Genomic DNA, 21,552 nt, shown 5'->3' with positions numbered 1-21,552 from the left:
TTGTGACAAAGTTAATTAAGACATTGTTTACAAAACTGAAAGCCATAAATTTAAAGTCACTCTACACAAACACTGCACCAAATTGCAAGAAGAATAAATAGTTTAAGGTAAACTACAATGAAAAACCTTCTCACAAAATATATAACGGAGAACAAAGAAACCTACAGACCAGACTTCTACCCAAAAAAAAACCTTCAATAAAAATGTTAAATCTTTGTTGAACAATAGCAAAAGCATGGTTAATGAACTCAAAGCTAAGTCATTAAGCATTATAAATGCTTTTTTCAAAGATCTAATTGGTTTTAAACCTAAGTTTGATAAAAAAAAATCTCAAGTGCACACATTACATATTTGCATTATAACTTATAATATAGCATATGTATCTTCACAAAATTTGCTAGACTTCTAGTAAAGATTACAAGTATTTTGTCTACAAAATATCAGATTTTTAATGAAATATTTTTACTGAAGATTTTTTGTGAAAATAGAACCTCTTCTTGTACTAGTCTGAGAGCAAAGCAATTTCATCATAAAATTTTAAAAACCTATTATTCCTCCCATAAATATCAAATATCATTTGCATAATCTCTTAAAACTTCCTAAATACATTTCAAATGTTTGTTTTCAGTGAGACTATATTTTGTTTTCTATACTCTAATTATGTGGGGTCCGTTACTTGACCAAGCTGTAATCATTATTTAAAAAGAAAAGGAAATAAATATAAATTATACTTTTTTCCTGTTAGATTGACTACATAATATAATGCAAAAATACAAGTATTTATTCTTAGTAGCTTAAGTTTTATAACACAATATATTTACATATATATTTATTATTTTTTATTATATTGACCTTCCAGTCGTACATAGTTAACATTATATAAATTGCATTGATGAGAGATGCACTCATATTACCATACCTAATAATATAGAACTGACCTTTAGTCTTTACAAAGTGATCTTGTCTTGGCTGTGTTTTAATGGACTAGTATTTTGTAATATATAGTCACATCTCAATTATTATTTTATATATATGTATATAAACAAACAAATCGTAAATAACGACACTGATACCATAGAACTCCACTATAATTTATTAAGCTAAGTAACTAAGATGTATTTAGATTTTAAAAAATATGAAACTTCAAGCAGACTAAAGATATAACCCTCCTCCTTGAAATCTTGGATCGAAAGAATGTGGTAACCTTTTCAAAGATTAAAATGGCTGAGAAAACCACTCCGGTGACATTATAAACTGTTGATTAGTAATTCACATGCCATATATTGAAGTAAGTGTATACAAGGGAATGTTTACAAAAATGGAAAGAGATAAATGGGGTCACTGTGTTTGATTCAGTACATAAACCATATTTGAGCAAAATAAAAAGATAGAAGGCTATTGTTTTATATTCTAGCCTGTTAATATTGATAACTCCAGTTTATAATTTGTACAAAACTATAGACTTAGTATTTTGACATCATAAACATCTAATTTTAAATGGTGCTGGATTCAGCATACTGTGTTACTCACTACAATTTATATTTAGATTTTAATATTTACTTTTGAATTAAGAAGTTAACTCATATATAGTATTAAAGTTTGACTTGTAATCTACAATTGAATTCCAAACTTATTGACATAAATTCATAAAATAGTAGTTCAATAAAATTTTGAATGCGAGTTCACAAGCATGATGGCATGGCCTTTGACATGTGACAGGTTGAGAAAGTGTTAACAGTTTGTTGTTTAAAAAAATTGAAAGCCATAAATTTAAAATTGGTATACCCATACACTTGTAGATAAAAAGGTTTCAGAATAACTACATTGGAAAAAAACCTCACAAAATATACACATAACAAAGAAATCTACAGAACAGCCTTTCACTATAAAAAGTAAAAACAATCTAGGACAGATGTTGTGTGACAACAACAATAGAATTAAAAAAAGAAATAGTGATGTTTACCAATTCAGTTGTCAAGACTACAGTTGTGTATATATATAGATCAAAAGGGATGTTCCACAGAAATGAAAATTGAAAAACATTAGAAGGTGGAAATTAAGAAATATTCAACCTTTGCATCCTACCTTATTGAAACTAAAAGCAATTTTTTCAGGAAAAATAAATGCCAAATTTTACATATCTGTGAACAAGATAAAAAATTAGACAGACTGGAAATTTTAGAAACAAACAGATTTCTAAAAACAAATCCAGATAAAGTTCTGAAAGACCAAAATAACTTAGCCTTGTTTTCACTTATCTCACTTGTCTGTAGGTGTGTGTCAAGATTACTTTTGGTTCTTTCTTCAACATATGTATAAACTCTGCTACAAAACATTTCAGTCTACTTGGTAATGCCTTTACTGGGGAAACCATGGTCATAATAAATGATTTATTTGTGAAATGTACAATTGTCTTGTTTTTCCTCAATTCTGTAGAGACATTTAGCTCATAACTTTGTCACCTCTTGACCAATTTGAGATATAATTATGGCTTTGGGCTCAGGAGGTCAAATCCTTATAATTGATATGTGCTCAAGACTTTGTATATTAACTTATTCTAATCCTATCCATAATAATTTTAATTTTATGGTATGTTGGTGGAGTTATAAAATTGAATCATATATGCACTTTGAATTGCTGGCACACAAAGATATAGCTGTTAAAAAGAAAACAAAAGGTCTTATAAGTTAATTTACTTTAGTCCTACTCAAATGATTTCAAGTGATGTGGTTATTGTGGATTCTGTCTTGACTTCACATTAGCTGTTGTGAACATTAAACTAATGCAAATTTTGATGGTATAAAAATACAAATCTTTGGTAATTTTTAGTTCCAAGGCATATGCTCGTATGAAATTGATGATAGTTGGTGTTCAAGGAATTGGAAAGACATCTCTGTTGGAACAGCTTAGGCAAGAAGGAACTGGAACATACAAAAGAAAACCTCCTGAGGTAAATTCAGTGCTAATTCACCTATACAAAACATTTTATGATATTTTATTATAAAACTTAGCATTTTGCTTCATTTCTTATTTTATTGTATTGAATGAAAAGTTAAACCAGGAAATGTATTTATATATGTAAAAATAGCTGGTATGGGTAGAGAAAGTTCTATGTAGAGGAGCAAACAATGTTTCGATCTTCTTCAGTCATTGTCAGGTTCACAAAGAAAGAAAGAGGTAACTGACCGATAGCTGGCCACATCTAGAGGGCATGCTTAGATGTTGGATTTTATTTATTGATATAAAGGTATAAAGGTGTTCCTTTGTATTGGTTTATTTTGGGCTTGAGTTGTTGAATAAGTAAGGCTTCTTTAATTTTGTGTTTATTTATGTTTGTTTCGTTATTTAGTATTTGGGTGTTTTCAATGGTTATGTTGTGTTTATTTGATTTGTGGTGTTCGAAAACATATGAAGGTGATTTTTTGTGTTCTACGAAACTGGTTTCCATTTATCTACTTGTCCCCTCGATGTGGATTCCTGTACATGGTGAGGGGACCTCCCAGGGAAGGTTCTGTTCCCAGTTTACCTCCTCTGGGATCTAAACATCCACCCACGTGTTTGCCGTGCGTGGCGACCCGTGAAGGGGAAGAGAGAATCCTAGTGGTTGAGGGGTCCAACCCTAACACACCACTTTGGCCTTGAATTCCTGTAGACGGGCAGCCTTTGGATGGCCCCCCTTGGGTCAATCGGCTGGTCTACGTAGGCTAGAGTCAACCAAGTACCGTACCAGTGTTGGAAGTTCTCAACGGATGTTGTGGACATTCTGCCTGATGCTGGTGTTTGGGTATAGTGCTCACGAAACCCTGGCGTTGCTGCATTGTCCTTGCATGACATTGTAGTGCATCCCCTGGTAGGGCTTCATGGTGGGTGGGGTCAGTGGGTATGGAAATTTTTCTTTTTTCCTATGGATCCTTCTTCAAAGAATTTAAATAAAATAGTGAAAAAACAGTCAATAGGTAAGCGACCACGTCTTGAAGACTCTGAGCAGCAATCTTCAACATCTGTAACACATGTACCTCATTTTCTTATATTACATTCTCTTTCAGAAATACCTTTAGGGCAATTGTCCCCCTTTTTTATTTAGAAGGGAGTAGAGGGTCTTGCTGGCTCTCCAAAGTCAGTAAAGAAGCTTCGATCTGGAGACATATTAGTTGAAACATCCATAACCCACCACAGTGAACTCCTCTTGAATTCAACAGCAATTGGGGATATACCTATTGAGGTTACCCCTCATGCTACCTTGAATTCATCACGAGGAGTTATTGTTCAGAGGGATTTGAAGAATGTCCCAAGTCAGAGATTCTCGCTGGTCTCTCCACTCAAGGAGTTTCTGCAGTGAGGCGCATCTCCACTCGCAAAGATGGAGTTTTTCATTTTTCTAATTTTTCTAATTTGCAGGGTACGACCATACATTCCAAACCCTCTCCGATGTTTCCAATGTCAGAGGTTCGGCCACTCAAAGACATCATAAAAGAGTAGCCAAAGAGTTGGCGGTGGATGGTGAAGACTAGCTGCTTTCACTCTGGTCTCACAGTGCTAAAGTGGGGACAGCCAGCACAGATAACCCTGGTGTAGCTTTGTGCGAAATAAAAAGATAAATGAGGTTACTATAAAATTTTAGTGGCGTCATCTGTTGTTTTAAAATACAAGCAACAAAACATATTATTTATGATTAAAAAAACACTTGATAGAACACACATTTAATTTTTTCAATCACATTAACTCTATACATCCCAACATTAACTTCACATGTGTACAGGAAGAAAGCAATCAAATATCATTTCTTAACCTCAAATTGCAAGAACCGATACACAGTTTAAAACAGGAATCCACCAAAAAATCACTCATACTGGATTATACATTCCTTGGGACTCAGCACATGAAACAAAACAAAACTCAACATACTAAGAAACCAAATAAACACAGCCATAAAACTGTGTTCACCAGATAAAATTAACGATGAATTAGACAAAATAATACAATACTTCATCAACACCAATAAGTTTCCTTTACAAACTAATATTATACGCACATAACTAGACAAAAAGTAAAATCAACTAACAAAATTAAATATATCCCATGAATTAAAAAATCACAAAACCATATACTGCTGCATACTACATATTCCCGACATCAGAAAAATAACAAACATTTGGCAAAAACAACAAAATATGACATTCCAGTTAATATGAAATTTATTCAAAAACCAGGCACAAAACTAAGGTCTATACTATGTAAAAACTACACTGACAAACACAACACCAACATTATTTATAAAATACAATGTGATAACTGCCACAACTTCTATGTTGGAGAAACAAGTAAAAAAATGGAAACCAGATTCACAGAACACAAATAATCACCTTCACATGTTTTCGAACATTGCAAATCAAATAAACATAACATAACCGTTGAAAACACCCAAATACTAAATAACGAAACAAACATAAATGCAAAGTTAAAGAAGCCTTACTTATACAACAACTCAAGCCCAAAATAAACCAATACAAAGGAACACCTATATATCTATATTAATAAATATGATCCAACATCTAAGCATGCCCTCTACATATGGTCAGCTATCGGTCAGTTACCTCTTTCTTTCTTTGTGAACCTGAAGATGACCAAAGAAGATTGAAATGTTGTTCCCTCCTCTACATAGAGCTTTCTCTACCTATACCAGCCTTTTTTTATGTATATATTTTTCTCTTCAAATGGGTTTTTTCATCATCACAGGAAATGTATTGTTCTGGGTTTCGACTTAGCACTGGGCCAAGTACCTCAGACATTTAAACATATTTTTCATATAGTTCCTACTTAGTGCTAAAGAATATCAAATTCATAATGTTGATTATTTTTATTTTTGTTTTTACTGCTGGAGCACAAGAGTGTTAATTTTCAAAATTGCTTTTGTTGGTGTTCCATTCAGTAGTACACTAAAAATTTAACTTAGAAAATTATTTGTACTTAACATTGAATTGAGAGGATAATAAATATTTAAGTTATTTTTATTATGTTTTTAAGATAATTTTAAACACCCATAATTTTCATTGTTTTATGTAGCATTGGGCTAAAAGAATGGGAAACAAACATATCAACTTGAAAACAGCGAAAGGTGTCAGTATTTCGACAGTTGGTGTTGATGTTGGAGACTGGATATATGAGAAGAAACTTCGAGGTCAACCCAGTTATGGTCCTGTTACGTTTCGTACCTGGGATTTTGGTGGACAGGTACTATCTTTTTTGCTTTATAAGAAGTACATTTAAATTTGTTGTTGAATAAGAAATATCTTACAATTTAGTGAGAGTATTTAAAATCACATTTTGTAAATGTTATCATGAATATAGCACATAAATTAATTTCACTTATAATGTAAGATGTAAAGATACTTCTATCAGTCTTTTGGGGTTGTAAAAGTTTTTGAAATCAGGAAACGTATTGAATAATCTTAATTTTTTCTGAACTAGTAGAGTAACACTGTTACGCCTCTGTTTGTTTTATTCTCATGCATAAAAGGGTTAACCTAATTGCATTACATTTGCTACACAGTTTCTACATTATATGTAATTATTGCTTGAAAAAAATTGTGATTTAACATGGTATTTGTATATCGTTTTAAGTTGTAAATTTTCAGAACTTGTTCTGAAATGCTGTTCTTAAACAGAGATTAAAAAGATAATTTTCTTTTGTCTTATAGTTTCTGCTTGTATTTTTATTGTGTGCCTAAATTCATGTAAGTATAACCAGTACATTTTTTTCAATAAATCAAAAATTGTGTTTATATTGATCTGCATACTAATTTTTTCACCTCTTCATTCAAACACTTACATGCAATGAAATTAATTAATGGAAAATGCTAAGGTGTTTTTTATATATTATTGTTCAGAAAGTTCCATTTTATGTACCCAATATGTTATAACATATTTTACTTTTATTAAAATTTGTATCTATTGAAGCAGTTATGTAGCAATGAAAATAGCATTAAATACTAGTGAACAGTAAAGTGTTAACAATTAAGAGTGCAACTTGCACTCGTGTCCAAGGCATACACCAATACAGGCAACATTTTTCGAGCTATATAATTGATAAAGTTAACTTACTTTGTCTTCAATAGTTTTGTTTTCAGTAATTAGTTTATAGCATTTCATATTTTGGTCTTTGATTTTTTAAACCTATCTCTGTTTTCCTAACATTATTAAAAACTTTATTAATACACAAAAATGCTTTTATGTCATCTGAGTAGTTTGTTGTCACAAAACCATAGCTTACTGTATTCACTAATCCTGAATATCCTTACCTAAATTATTCTCATTGAAGAATATTTCTGTGGCTTTGAAGCAAGTCTTTAGCTGGGACAGCAGTAAGTATACAGATTTACAACACTAAAATCATGGGTTTGATTCCCCTTATTGGACACAGCAGATAGCCAATGTGGCTTTGCTATAAGAAAACACACACATACACTTTTAAGCAAACACAATACAAAAAGGGAGTTACAAGTAAAAAAAAATATCAAAAGAAACTTTAAAAAATTCCCATATTTGTGGCTTATTCTTAAGTGTTTGCAATCTTTCTATTATAATCCTTAGTTCTCCACTGTGAGAACTTCTAGTTTTCTCAGAAACCATAAAATACTACTTACAACACTTTATTTACTTTACACTGAAATGCTCAGGTAAAGTTTAAAAAATCTATAAAGGTATTATTTACAGGTGATACTCCTCGAAGCTGTGTAGAATTCAGAACTTAAGTATTTTTAAAGTTTTCACTTTGCACATTACATCAAGTAACATTTCAAAATATTAGGGGTAACAAGGAACTTATTGGTCCAACTCGGCTGTCCCATCCTCTAAGCCAAACTAATACTATTAAGTAAAATGAAACAATTAAAGCCAGCCCTTATCATTCATATATCTATCAAGCTTTCTTTTAAACTTACTGCCTCCACAACATTTGAAGGCAACTCATTTAATAGGCCAACTACTCTATATGAAAAATAAAATTATTGTTGCTGAAGATGGCTTCTACCTTGCTTGCATCTATGTTTCTGTTCTTTAGTTCTATAATTCTTGCTGTTAAGTATGAAAAATATTGATTCATCAGCATTATCAATTCCTTTTACAATCGTAAACATTGCAATCAGATTTGCTTTAACTCTTCTTTTTTCAAAAGAAAACAATTTTAAGGATCTTAGTATCTCCTTATATGACAACCCTTCCATCCCATGTATCATTTTAATAACTCAACTCTGAACCTTTTTGCACAATTCGCTCTCTTTTCTGAGGTAAGGAGCCCAAGACTGAACACAATACTCCGAATATAACCTAACCAGTGACCTATAAAATGAAATTATAACCTCTTTACACTTGTATTTAATATTTCTGTAGATACAATCTAAAATCTTGTTTGCCCTACCACTAACAACAGTGCACTGCTTGGTTGACTTAAGAGACTCATCAACCATTACACCAAGTTCTTTATCTTTCATGACAATGTTAAGGTTATTCACATCCAAATTATAATACAAATTATGATAACCCACATTCAATATCTTGCATATATCATAACTAAAACCCATCTCTCATATATTTGCATAACTTACTAAATGATATAAATCCTTTTGTAAAGCAGCAGCATCCTCTTCATGGTCAGCAACACTCAAAACCTTAATATCACCAACAAATTTAAGTAACGTATTTGACTGTTTCTTCATCTATGTTATTAATGTAAATCAAAAAGAACAATGGCCCTCAAATTTAGCACTGAAGTGTACAACTTGCAGTATTAATCCAGTTTGACTGATATTCATTTATAATAACTCTCTGCTTTATTCCATCAAGCCATTCTTCTATCCAATTAGTTAACTTATCCTCCACACCTAAAAGAAATACGTTTCTTTACAAGCCTTTTAAGTGGCATTTTGTCAAATGCTTTTTGAAATTTCAAATACATCAAATCTCTACATCCTTACCCTCATCTACATGTGCAGTAGCATTTTCAAAGTATGTCAAGATTTGTAAGGCAAGATTTTCTCTTAATGAAACCATGTTGACTATCCAATAAAATTTTGTTAAATAACTTTGCAAACCATCATTCATCAGATTTTTAAAAACTGATATAAGACTAATAAGTGTATAATTACTGGGGCAACTTCTATTACCTCCCTTGAAGATAGGAGTGATATTAACTAATTTCCAATCTGTTCATGCTTGTCCACTATTCAAGGACTTACATAAAATTGTGGCAAGTGGCTCACATATCCAATTCTTGACCTCCTTTAAAACCTTTGGGGAAAGATTATCTGCAGAGATAGGTTTGCTTACAAACCTTTTATATGGCACTTTGTCAGTTGCTTTCTGAAAATCCAGATACCCCAAATCTTCAGACTTATCCCCATCTACATTTGCAGTAACATTTTCAAAGCATAAGATTTGTAAGGCAAGATTTTCCCTCAGTAAACTCACGTTGACTATTGGATAAAATTCTAAGCTTTGTTAAACAGCTATGCAGAGTATCTTTTACCAGACTTTTCAAAACTTTTCTCACAACTAATAGGCTTATAATTACTTTTACAACTTCTGCTACTTCCATTGAAGATAGGAGTGACATTTGTTAATTTACAGTCTGCTGATGCTTGTTTACTATTCAAGGACTTACACAAAATTATGGCAAGTGGCTCATTATTTAAACTTTTGGATTTTATTTTAATAAGCTCCAAATTTATATAGTTGTCTTGTTCAACTTTGTTTTTATCCATCAAGTGTTCAAGATGAGGAATACAGTGCAAGTCTTCATTAGTAAAAACTGAAGGAAAAGCAGAATTTATTAACCTAGCCATTTCATAGCCATCAGTTATAGGCCTTCCTTTATCATCTTCAAAGGATGCTATCTCCATCCTAACATTTTGTTTACCTTTAATGTACTTAGAAAAATACTTACTGTAAATTTTTATGTTTTCAGACAAATTTTTTTCATACATCCTTTTGGGTGTTTTAATTTATTGTTTGACCAAAGTTAATGATCTTCTATAATTTTCTAAATCTTCTGTGTCAGTCAATTCAAATTTATTAAGTTTCAGATGCTTTTCTTTAATTTTATCTTTCATATCCTTTATGAGCCAACCTGGTTTTGTACTTGCAGCTACACTTTTCATTCTGTAAGTAATATTGAAAATTTTTCTTCAAAACAAATTTAACATTTCCTCAGTATCTCTAATTCAGCTGCCCAATTCATAACAGATAATTTTTGTTGTATTCCTTCAAAATTGGAATCAAAGTATCATTATTCATGATATCCATATGCAGAAAAACATCTCAAACCTAATACAGCAACTATCACTTGTGGCTAGGTCTTCCCCTGTTTCCACCCTCTAAACCATTTTTATATTTGAAGTTAACACTAAATCCAAAATATCATTATTTCTGTTAAGTTCCTTGACCAATTAGTGAATAAATCCATCTTGAACAGTTTTCAGAAACCCTTTTTTGCTCATAGTTTGACTCTAGCATTTGCTAATCTATATGTTTGGAATAAAAATCACCCATAATTGTGTTTTCATTAGCAGCTGAAATCTTAATCTCACTAATTTAATCAGTTGCATCTTGTGTGTAAAAATTCCTCATAAGAGTTTTTTCCCTTTATATTCACTAACAGAAACTCAAATGGATTCAGTTTCTTTGCTATTGTATTTAATATTCTCCTCTCAACTTCAGTGGATTATAACTTGCACTTTACAGATAGAGTCACTCCTCCCTCTCTGTTAATAATCTATAATTATGTATTTTAAATAAATTTCTATCATCAAAATCATCTATCTTTAACTATGTTTCAATTGTTCTCATTATATAAACATATTTTATTCTTACCCAACCACATATTAAGGCATGGGCTTACTGGGCTGAAGCCCAAGTCTTCACACTAATTAGGGGGCCTTGAGCTATGACCATAAATGTATTACTTATAGAGGTTCTTAATGGAGGGGGCTCCACAAGTTGAAAAGCCTAGGGCCAATAAAACCCTTAATCTGTCCTTGTTCCTACCAGTGTCTTAGTCAAATATTTTATATCTTATACATCTAGCATTAAAATTGTAACAATTAAGCCTATTCTTATAACTACTTTTATTTTGATTTTCTATATTAAAATTTTTTTTACATCTCAGTTTTGTTTCATTTAGTTTACCTTTGCCCTCCTCACTATCTTATCCTAGTTTAAAATTTCTTTTACAGCTGTGTTAGAAGCCCTTGCAAACATGACAGGTGCATTCCTGCTTAAGTATAAACCATCCATTCCAAAAAAACCTCCTTTCAGTGAACTGATCCCACAAGTCCAACCAACTAATCTGCACAACCTTATATAGTTATTTCAGCCTAGCATTTAGCTCTAGTGACCTACTCAAAATTTCATCTCCAAAATTACTTTTTGGCAGTATTCCTGACACAGATTTTGTCCTTTATCTTTAAGTGCATTTATCAATTCCTTGTACTTATTAATTAGCTTTTCTGATCAGGAATCATTTTACGTTCATAATCTATGTCCTTCTTATTCCTGTTGCTTTCATTCCTTCCTATAGTTTCTTGTCTGCATAAGCCAAGGGCTGAAATCTTGCACTCGATAGAATAAAATCTGTACAATTAAGTTTACTACTTTTAACCATAATACTACTGTTTTCAACTTTCTGAATGTCATTATTAATTTTAGCTAATGCCTCACTTATATGTATCAGCTTAAGCTGTTCTTGAAATTCTGCTGTCATTTTCCACAGTTTATATTTGTTTTTATCTGTTTCTTCAACTTAAGTTTGAATAGCTTCCAACCTGCAAACTTTATATATAAATTTAACATCCTTACTACTATCTTCCAGAAAATTGAATAGTAATGATTAAATACCAGCAGCCTGTTGTTAGCACTATTAAGACTAAATTTTACATTTAACTAGTTTTTAGATTGTATTTATTAAGTAAAACAGTGTATTTAATTTGTCTTACAATCTCATTACAAGTTAAATTATAACTAAGTCTAAAGAATCATTAAGTGTGCTAAGACTAATCCAAGTTATACAACATATTACACTAATAAAATCTAAATTAAAAGCTCATACCAACTATTTCAGTCCCAAAGCTTATTAAATTTAGTTATTTTATTGTTATTAAAATGTGAATTCTAAAGATAAAAATAACAAAACCAAATGTTTTAAAATCCTCAATATTACAAGAACCTTGTTTTCTAATGTCTTCTCTTTTCAAATAGTGCTTTCAATATCCTATTTTATGCAAAATTACAAAATGTCAGTTTTTTTATATTTTTAGTAAATAGATTTTTGAAGAGTTAGAATTGCTACTTAAAATTTTATGTTCTATGAATGTGTAAAATTGATGTAGAACAGTGTTCACTAGTGTGTTAGGGTTAATATAAACATTGCAGAATGATAACACTATGTAACAAAATTTTTACTTTTTTTTTTTGTTTCTGAGCAGAAAGCATTATTTTCGAATTGCTTATGCCTAAAGTAAATAGAAAAGATCTATTTTTCTCTTCAAACTTTGCTCTTGTGACCTGGATAGTGAAATTTTCAAATGTATCCATTTTCAAGAACTTTCTGGAAAGTTGTAGAACTTACAAGAATTTTCTATAATGTTGTAGAACTTATGAGAATTTTCTTGAACTTTCCATAGAAATATATATATATACAGGGGCTCACCACTTCAACTTAGTTCTAGCTGCCTAAGTGAACACACAGACCTATCTAATTTTATCAGAGATGGCATCAAGAAGCTGCAAGTATTCTCCAGATGCATTCTGCTATGCATGTGGCCAATTTATTGAGATTAGAATGAAAAAGTACTCTGTGACAGCATCTGCTAAAACGCGTGAAGCCTACAAAGCATATTTAGGCATGCCTGTTGAGGATCAAGACAAACAAACCCTGGGGACCTCATTTTACCTGTGAGTACTGCAAAAAAAAACTCTAGAAACTAAGACGGATAATTTTTGCTTCCTTGAATAGCAAGTTTTTATATTATACAAATTTTGGACCTTTTAAAATTTAAATATATATTTTTTTAATTTCAATCGTATAGAAAAAATATCACATAAAATATTTTGCATGAACCTCATACAAATTAGTTGTGGATGAAATAAATTTATTCTTCATAATAATAATTTTATTTTGCTCTTTTGCAGGATAGTACAGAAGGGAAAGATGGGCCGTGCTTCTGTCACAATGTATCAGGTCTGTGCAAAGCAGTTGGAATTACCTGTAACTCAAACGAGTGGTGCCTCTTCATTGATAGCTCATCCAGAAGCCTCAAAGTTGTGCTGCTCCATAACAAGAATAAGTATCCGTCTCTTCCTCTGTCTCATTTGTTGCTCCTCAAAGAGGAGTACAACAGCATCAAGAGATTGCTAGAAGCCTTGAAGTGTGATAAGTTTGTCTGGGAGGTTATTGGAGACTTTAAAATGGTGGCATTCTTGATGGGTCCCCAAGGAGGCTTTACCAAGTTTCCCTGTTATCTTTGCTTTTGGGACAGCATGTACACCACAGCGCACTACAACAGGACACACTGGCCACAACGGACCAAGTTCTGTGTGGGGAGGCACAATGTCAAGTGTGAGCCACTAGTGGACCTCCAGAAGGTGTTGTTCTCACAATGCACATAAAATTGGGTCTGAGGCAAAGGTCACAGCTGGTGTCTTTGTTGGACCACAAATAAAGAAGATCCTGGAGTGCACAGAATTCCCCAAGTTCAGTAGAAAGGAAAAAAAAGCTTGGGGCAGCTTTGTTGCAGTGGTTCAGGGCTTTTTGGACAATCACAAGACCGAAAATTACGTGGAACTGGTTGAGGCTCTGGTGAAGAACTATGGCAAAATGGGCTGCAGGATATCTCTGAAAGTTCATATCCTTGACATTCATATTGATAAATACAAGGAGAACATAGGAACATACTCAGAGGAGCAAGGCAAGCGCTTCCACCAAGATATAATGGACTTTGAACGCTGCTACCAAGAAGTGTATACGAAAGCATGATGGTAGACTATATTTGTGGGTTGATACATGAAAGTGATTTACATTACAGTCGCAAATCTCAAAAAACTACTCACTCCTAAACATTTTTGTATAACTTTAGTATGAATACACATAAATCTTGATTCATATGTTGTTTTATTCAGACTTTATGTAAATGAAAATGTGCAAATTTGCCCATTGTTACATAAAGAATAGGTTAATTTCTAAATTTCATTATGCAGGTCACAAAGCAAAGTTTGAAGGGAATAATGTCCATTTTCCATACTTTTACAACATAAGCAATTGAGAAATAACACATGCTATCCAGGAACAAAATTTGTGTTACATAGTGTAATTGTTTGAACAAGTCCTCTAAAAAGCTCTGGTTATGCAAGAACTTGTAAAACTATTCATACAAGAGGATAAAATCAACCATATACTGATATATTTTGCAAGGTAATTTTTATCAGCACTACTATATAACTCAAGCACAAAACTTTTATTTGCCATATTTAATGTTTATGTTTATTTTTAATTTAGTTTGAACCAAAATAATTTTGCTTCTTTCTAGGATAACTTTAAAAAATTTATGAATCAAATAATGAAAAACAATATCACAAGTATTGTAAATTATCTCTCATATAGAAAACACATTTTCTAAAACATACATACTTTCACTGATACATAGCTATTATTACTCAACCTTCAGGGTTTTTTCCTTCCCCATCTCAGCTTTGGTCTAATTTTTTCTTGCTTGTCTTTTTATCCCACTTGTTTGCCTTGGACAGTATTTGTCTTGTGATACTCTCCACCTATGTTAGTGCACCTTCAATCCTTGTACTGATATTAGAACTTTATTCAGATAATGTTATAACCTTTTCTTGACAAAGCATTGACTAACATTTCTGTTTACTACTACTATGATTTTTAGATATATTTTGAGTATTCTCAGTAGCATCTCATTGAATTTTGTAAAGCTGTTATGTGTTATAGGTTCCTGGATTATTATTTCTAGCACAAAAGCAGATCATGTTTCTTCTATCCAACCTTTGATATCTAGGATCGCACAACATTTGGTGTGGATCACTTTTGTTTGAGATCTTGTTTGTAGTGAGATGGAGACATATATTTGGGTCAGTGATGGGTACCAAGGCTGCAATTGCAGGCAATCCTAAATATTATGGAGAGAATTTTGATTAACATTAACCTTTTCCTGCTTCTTCATTTATTCTGTTAGCTTCTCAGTTCACTGAGTGACAGTGGTAACCTTCAGGACTTGCAAAGCTGAGTCTGGATGACAATTTTCTATTCCCTGTAAGGAATGTAGCAGTTGGCCCAGTGTTTTTTGTTCTAATGCAAGAAGCTTACCTGAAAAATGTCTTCCTAATAATGGCAATCAGAAATCTTTAAAAGACATTAAAAAGGAGATCACTCTGAGATGAGCTATTTCTGGGTTGTTTTGTTTTTTAGTCGTAACATAGAGTGTAATGTTTTAGGTTTTTCCGCAGTGGCTTTTGAAGCTGCACTGATGTATTGGCTATGAAGTTTGGTTGCAACTATTTAGTTCTCTCATCATTCACAGACATTGCAGTTCATGCAGGGAAGATTACTGCTCAGTACAAGATGGGACAGCTAGGCTACTCCTATGGTTCTTGGAACAACATGATTTAGCCTACCATCACCAGGTGAATGTATATCTCAACTCAGATACTACATCTGCTCCTTGAAGTTAGTTGTTCTTATAAGGAGATGGTAAGTCACTTGAATAGATTATTATTTCTTGGTGGGACTGAGGTATGTCTACAGATTTACAACTCTTACATTCAACTTATGGAGATTATTGTATGCTTTCAGGGGCTGTGAGGACTTGGGTCTATGTATTTCTGGATATAGAGTAACTTTGCCCTCAAATCCATGGGCATTACAAATCCTTGGGTCAGGATTTGTCCTGCAATTCACATCTTTAACTCTATTGACTTTCCAACCTGTGAGGTTTCAATCTTTCACAGATCCTTGGATTTTGGAATTCAGATCTATGGCTGTCAGAATTTGGTTGTTCTCAGAGCATAGAGAGTGTCATACTAGTTTTCGAGAGTTTTATTCCCAGTGGTTGTTTGGTCTAAGATATAGGAGACGGGTGTCCATTCATTGATTTTTCTCGTATATCAATGCCTAGGTTTTTCAAGGTTTACAAGTGATTCATTTCTAAATCTGAGTTAGCTTTTTTTAATAGGATTGTTAGTGTTGGAGTTTGATTTAGTCAGCTTTTACTTGCACATTGCTAGTGTGGAAGTATCCCCCCTGAACTTTTGGAATTTTTTGTGCATGAGAGTCAGGTATTGCAGTTCAGGGTTTTTACCTTCCAACTAGTTTTGGCTCCATGTGGGTTTTGCCATTTCATATGAGCTACTTGTTAACCTCTATTTCCTAGTCCTGTGCACACATCATTCAGTGGATGACTGGTTACTGTTAGCACCATCTTGTTGAGAGTCTGAAAATTACATCTGGATTCTACAATTAGAAAAACCAATGCAGGCTTCATTCTCAGTGTTAAGACATCTATTCTTGCTCTAACTTTATATGTGGTTATTCTTGGGTTTTGTTTTTCGTCATATATCTCAGTCTGGCTCAGCAGACTTCCATCCAGCTCTGTGCTATTTAGCAGGAAGCTTAACTCTTACTCTTCTTTCCTTCTCCCACAACAATTCAATGGGATATAAAAGGCTGGAGAAAGTGTGAAAAAATTAGACCATTGCTTAGATGGGTAAAGGAAGAAACCGTGAAAGTCAGTTGTTACTAGTGTCAGCTGAGGAAAGTATTGTTGGAAATGCATTTTCAGTTTGGGAAACTGTTAAGATCTTAGCAGTATAAGAACCTGAGTATTAAAGATCTTAAACCTTATCAAAAAGTTAGGTTAAATACAATTAAACTAGCCACGCACAAAAAAAAAAAATGAAATAAATCTAAATTACCCTTTGTTTCTTTGTAGAATGACTTCAGATTGTAACAGGAAGTTACATTTGTTTATCCTCAATAGCTTGAATATACATCTGTTTATAATTACATTTTATTATTAAATAATGCAGCATTTAAGATCATAGACTAAGAACATGCAAAAAATAGACAATTTCCCCTAACTCTCCATATGTTTCAGGTTTTCTAACTTGCAACAACTTTATTCAAGTAGTTGTTAATGTTGCAATTATAAGTGAAATTGAAATCTATCTGCTCAAAGCACCACATAATATAATAAGTCATTTGATAGATGCAAACACTGGCTTTCTATAAAAGAGAGTTATCAACAAATCCTGAAGGAGAAGGTGTAACAGGAGGAGTCTCATTTTCTTTGTTAGCACTTGAATGAAACAGATTTGAAGGCTATAAAAATTATGGTTTGTTTGAGTGATGATGATTTTATAGTGAGTAATTTGTTTCATTTTATTGCTACTGGAGGTGGATGGATGAAATAGAGAAAAGAAGATACCTACAGAAAATTTGTCATACCAGGTGAAATTTAGGATTTAAAAAAGAAATATTACCTTATAGAATTAAGAAGTTAAAACCTTTAAGATATGCTTTACTACTTGATATAGCATAAACAAAATGTAGTCTAAAAATTTTGAATATAAGACAAAAACCTTTTTACAAGGGCAGCAAAGGATAAAAATAAGCCATCTCCAGTTTCACCACCACCACATGTCTAAGTGATTGGGGTGAGTTTATTGCTGTACAGTCAATATACTTTTGCCATTTTTTGCTGCTTTTTGTTATTGCACTTGGATAGCAGTATGGAATGACAATGTAAAGTTATGACATCAGCCGAGGAAGTTCAGATCCTTGATAAGTTACAAAGCAGGATGAATGTAACATCCATGAGCCAGGAATGTTGTATGAATGAGTTTTTCACATGTGTGTTCAGAAAGAGTGTACAGAAAACCTATGCAATAGTTAAGACTTTTGCCTTAATGAGTGCTAAGGTTTTTCAGATGCCAAGGACGATAATACTCATAGTAAAAGTGGATAAATTACTGAATGTTCAGATCAGTGAACAAATATGGCTATGTTGTTGACATCATAGTTATATGTGAGAAAGGGTGTACTTTGTATGAATATATAGCCTTCAGTGAGGGTAAGAAATGCTGAGGATGCCAGTGTATTTCAAACAGGTAAAAGCTAGTTTGACATATTTAAGCAGGTTTTCAATGTGCATGATGTGAAGCTGCTAGGTGAAGCCAGGCCAGCTGATAGAAATGCAACTGGATGGTTCAAGCCATTGTTTCTTGAATTCATTACGAAAAAAAAGGGTACAACTCTTAGTAGGTATTCAAGTAGATGAGATAGAGCTCTTTTATAAGAAGATGAATTTAAGGCCTTTAATGATAGGCTCACTTTGCTTTTTTTGTGGGAATGTATCAGGTGACTTTAAATGCAGACATGTGTTTGTGTGTCATTCTGCAAACCCAGATGTATTAAAAAGCAAGAATAAGTGATATTTGCCTGTTGTTTGGTGTTCAGATAAATAGACATTGGTAGGTAGGATGCTATATAGTGATTGGTTGCAAAATCATGTTAAAGAATACTTGGCAAAGAAGAACTTTAATTCAAAATTCTTCTGGTTTTGGATAATGCTTCTGTTCACGACCCTAACACACTGCAATTCATCCATTTTGATGTGGAGATAACATGTTTACCTCCCAATATCACATCTGTCATTCAATTGGTGGATCAAGGAGTAATAAAGAAATTCAAGTTATACTATAAAAGGAATGTCTACCAACGTGCAACCCAAGTTATTTATAGACTAGTGTTTTTAAGAACTTAACCAAGTTTTGGAAAGTTAAAATTAAGGACTTTGTGGATGTCATGAAAATTTCATGGAATGAGCTGAAACATTATTTCAGTGATGATGAGAAAATCCACTTGTAGAGAAAAATATATATGTAAAAACGGCTGTTTTGGGTTAAGAAAATTTTTTATGTAGAGGAGCATCTTCAGTCATTGTCAGGTTTACAAAGAAAGAAAGAGGTAATGACCAATAGCTGACCACATGTTTGAAGAGTGTTGTGTAACTGAGTGTAGGAATGTAGAGGGTGTGCTTAGATGTTTGAATATATTTTTTAATATAGGTATAAAGGTGTTCCTTTGTATTGGTTTATTTTGGGCTTGAGTTGTTGTATAAGTAACACTTTTTTAATTTTGCATTTGTTTATGCTTGTTTCGTTATTTATTATTTGGGTGTTTTCTATGGTTATGTTGTCTTTATTTGATTTACAGTGTTCCAAAATGTGTAAAGGTGACTTTTTGTGTTTTTTGAATCTTGTTTCCATTTTTCTATTTATTTCTCCAATATAGAAGTCGTGGCAATTATCACATTGTATTTTATAAATAATGTTGGTGTGTTTGTCAATGTAGTTTTTACATAGTATAGATCTCAGTTTTGTGCATGGTTTTTGAATAAATTTGGTATTAATTGGAATGTCATATTTTGTTACTAATTTTTCCCAAGTGTTGGTTATTTGTTTGCTGATGTCCGGAATATATGGTATACAGCAGTATATGGTTTCGTGGTTTTTTGATTCGTGAGCTGTATTTACTTTAGTTGGTTGATTTTGCTTTCTGTCTAGGTGTGTGCGTATAATGTTTTCTACGGTTTGTGGAGGAAACTTATTGATGTTGGTGAAGTATTGTTTTATTTTGTCTAATTCATTGTTAATTTTATCTGGTGAGCATAGTTTTATGACTGTGTTTATTTGGTTTCTTAGTATGTTTAGTTTTTCTTTTGTTTCGTGTGCTGAGTCCCAAGGAATGTATAGTCCAGTGTGGGTGATTTTTCGGTGGATTTCTGTTTTAAATTGTGTATCGGTTTTTGTAATTTTGAGGTTAAGAAATGATATTTGATTTCTTTCTTCCTGTTTACATGCAAAAAATTTTCTCAACCCAAACCAGTTATTTTTACACATACGTATTGAAACAGTCTTTCATAAATGCATGCTGGCACCATATTTGATCTGAAGTTGTGAACAGTTTCAAAGATCTTCTAACATTTGAGAATGAAATTGCAGATGTTGTGAGATTTGCTAAAGAAATTGTAAGGTGAGGTGTTTAATAGTATGAGGGATGAGGAAGTTGTTGAGTTGCTAGAATCCTGTTACTAAGAGACAACAAATGAAGATCTTGAAGTGCAAATAGCCTCCAGCAACAGTGATAGTGATGAAGTTGCTGAAGAGACAGAACTTGCTCAACTCATCCTCATAGTGAAGGCAAGGGAAACAAGCTCAAAGATGTGGCAGTAAATGTAAATCCCATAATGAATTTTTGCAACCATTTATGTGGACTGTTCAATTTGCAAATTGGTAATCTCTGATTATGTGAACCTGAAAGCTGTAAACATGCAGTCAGAGTAATCTTGTTGCCACAATACTTCAAGGTTTCCATGTAGGTTTGTACAAGTGAGGTGTTGTGAACAGTTTTCAAAATGTTAATAGAATAAAGACAAATGTGTCGCAAGTTAACTGCCACATGAATTTATTCCTGCACACTGCACAGTATAAAAGATGGCCATTATACTTGACAAGGTTACTAATAATTTTCATTGCATGAATAACGTTTTCAAATATTAATAGAATTAGTAATTACCCTTGATAATTTATATCTACTGCAGCGAATTCACATTCGCAGCTGGATACTGGACATACAAGCAAAATTTTCATGAGAAGAAACACTTCATCAAACATCTGCTAGCTTGTTTCATGCACTTTACAGTAAGCATCCTTCACACCTTCAGAGATGCAGCTTTTGTTGTTCCTTTGAACATGGGCAACTGAAACTCGAGCCGTAGTGGCTGTCTGACGATACAATATTTTCAAAGATTGTCTTGTATTTGCCTGACCTCTGAAGCAAGACACCAAGTTCATGTACCCACTGGATAGAATCTTGAACACATTCACAAGCTTCAACTGCATGTTTCATTATTAAATTAGCCTTGTGTGATCCGCAGTTTAAAAACAAAGCTGACGGTTGCTTCTCTGTTAATTTTGCCTGCCATCCACTGTACACACCACTCATGTTAGTGGCTCTATCATAAGTTTGTGCTTTTAATCCTGACAGTGATAAATTGAGTCTAGTCAGTACATCAAGTATAGTCGAGGATATTGTTTCACCAGTTGTATTGGAAACACTGTACAAACCAAGAAATGTCTCATGGACGTCAAGGTTCTCATCTACATATCGTACACATATTGCTTCCTATTCAGCACCTGTAACATCTTGAGTGCCATCAACTATTAATGCAAAGATTTTCGTGTGCTATGTTCCTCAGTATTTGATGGCTGAACATCTTCATTATTTCATTTTGAGCCTGGGGTGATGTGAATGTGGTTTTCTTTGACAAGTAGGCCATCAACTCAGGAGCTTCATTAACTGCAGGAAGTTCCCCTCTGTATCAGTATGTCCACGTAATGCTAAACCTTGACACAGTAAGAAACATAAACTTCTGAATATTTTGGCTAGACTTCTTTTGCATTCTTCCTGCTGCTTCTTTTTTCCAT

The 21,552-nt window shown here is 32.8% G+C and overlaps 2 protein-coding genes across 9 annotated transcripts in view; both read left to right on the top strand.

The window, feature by feature from the left end:
• Positions 1-21,552, top strand: part of Lrrk (Leucine-rich repeat kinase) — a 297,360-nt gene that overhangs the window by 150,730 nt on the left and 125,078 nt on the right. For all 8 annotated transcript variants that reach the window (XR_013032330.1, XR_013032331.1, XM_076517601.1 and 5 more), the window contains 2 exons: positions 2,830-2,950; positions 6,064-6,231. Coding sequence is in view for 6 of the 8 variants with exons in the window: in XM_076517601.1 (XP_076373716.1) it covers positions 2,830-2,950; positions 6,064-6,231 (289 nt within the window). In the remaining 2 variants the exon portion in view is untranslated. The remainder of the gene's footprint in view (positions 1-2,829; positions 2,951-6,063; positions 6,232-21,552) is intronic.
• Positions 12,280-16,958, top strand: LOC143224095 (uncharacterized). The gene is made up of 2 exons (XM_076452553.1): positions 12,280-12,945; positions 13,183-16,958. The coding sequence occupies exons 1-2, from the start codon at positions 12,761-12,763 to the stop codon at positions 13,406-13,408; spliced, it is 411 nt and encodes a 136-aa protein (XP_076308668.1). The 5' UTR covers positions 12,280-12,760; the 3' UTR covers positions 13,409-16,958.

This window comes from Tachypleus tridentatus, chromosome 8 (assembly GCF_004210375.1).
Source record: "Tachypleus tridentatus isolate NWPU-2018 chromosome 8, ASM421037v1, whole genome shotgun sequence".
NCBI lineage: Eukaryota > Metazoa > Arthropoda > Merostomata > Xiphosura > Limulidae > Tachypleus > Tachypleus tridentatus.
Note: the sequence above shows the minus strand (reverse complement) of the source record. Positions and strands in the feature narration are given on the sequence as shown.

Coding starts and splice junctions, on each gene's coding strand:
- LOC143224095 (XM_076452553.1), top strand. CDS start 12,761: ATGGCATCAAGAAGCTGCAAGTATTCTCCAGATGCATTCTGCTATGCA. Junction 12,946..13,182: donor CTGGGGACCTCATTTTACCT/GTGAGTACTGCA, acceptor GCTCTTTTGCAG/GATAGTACAGAAGGGAAAGA.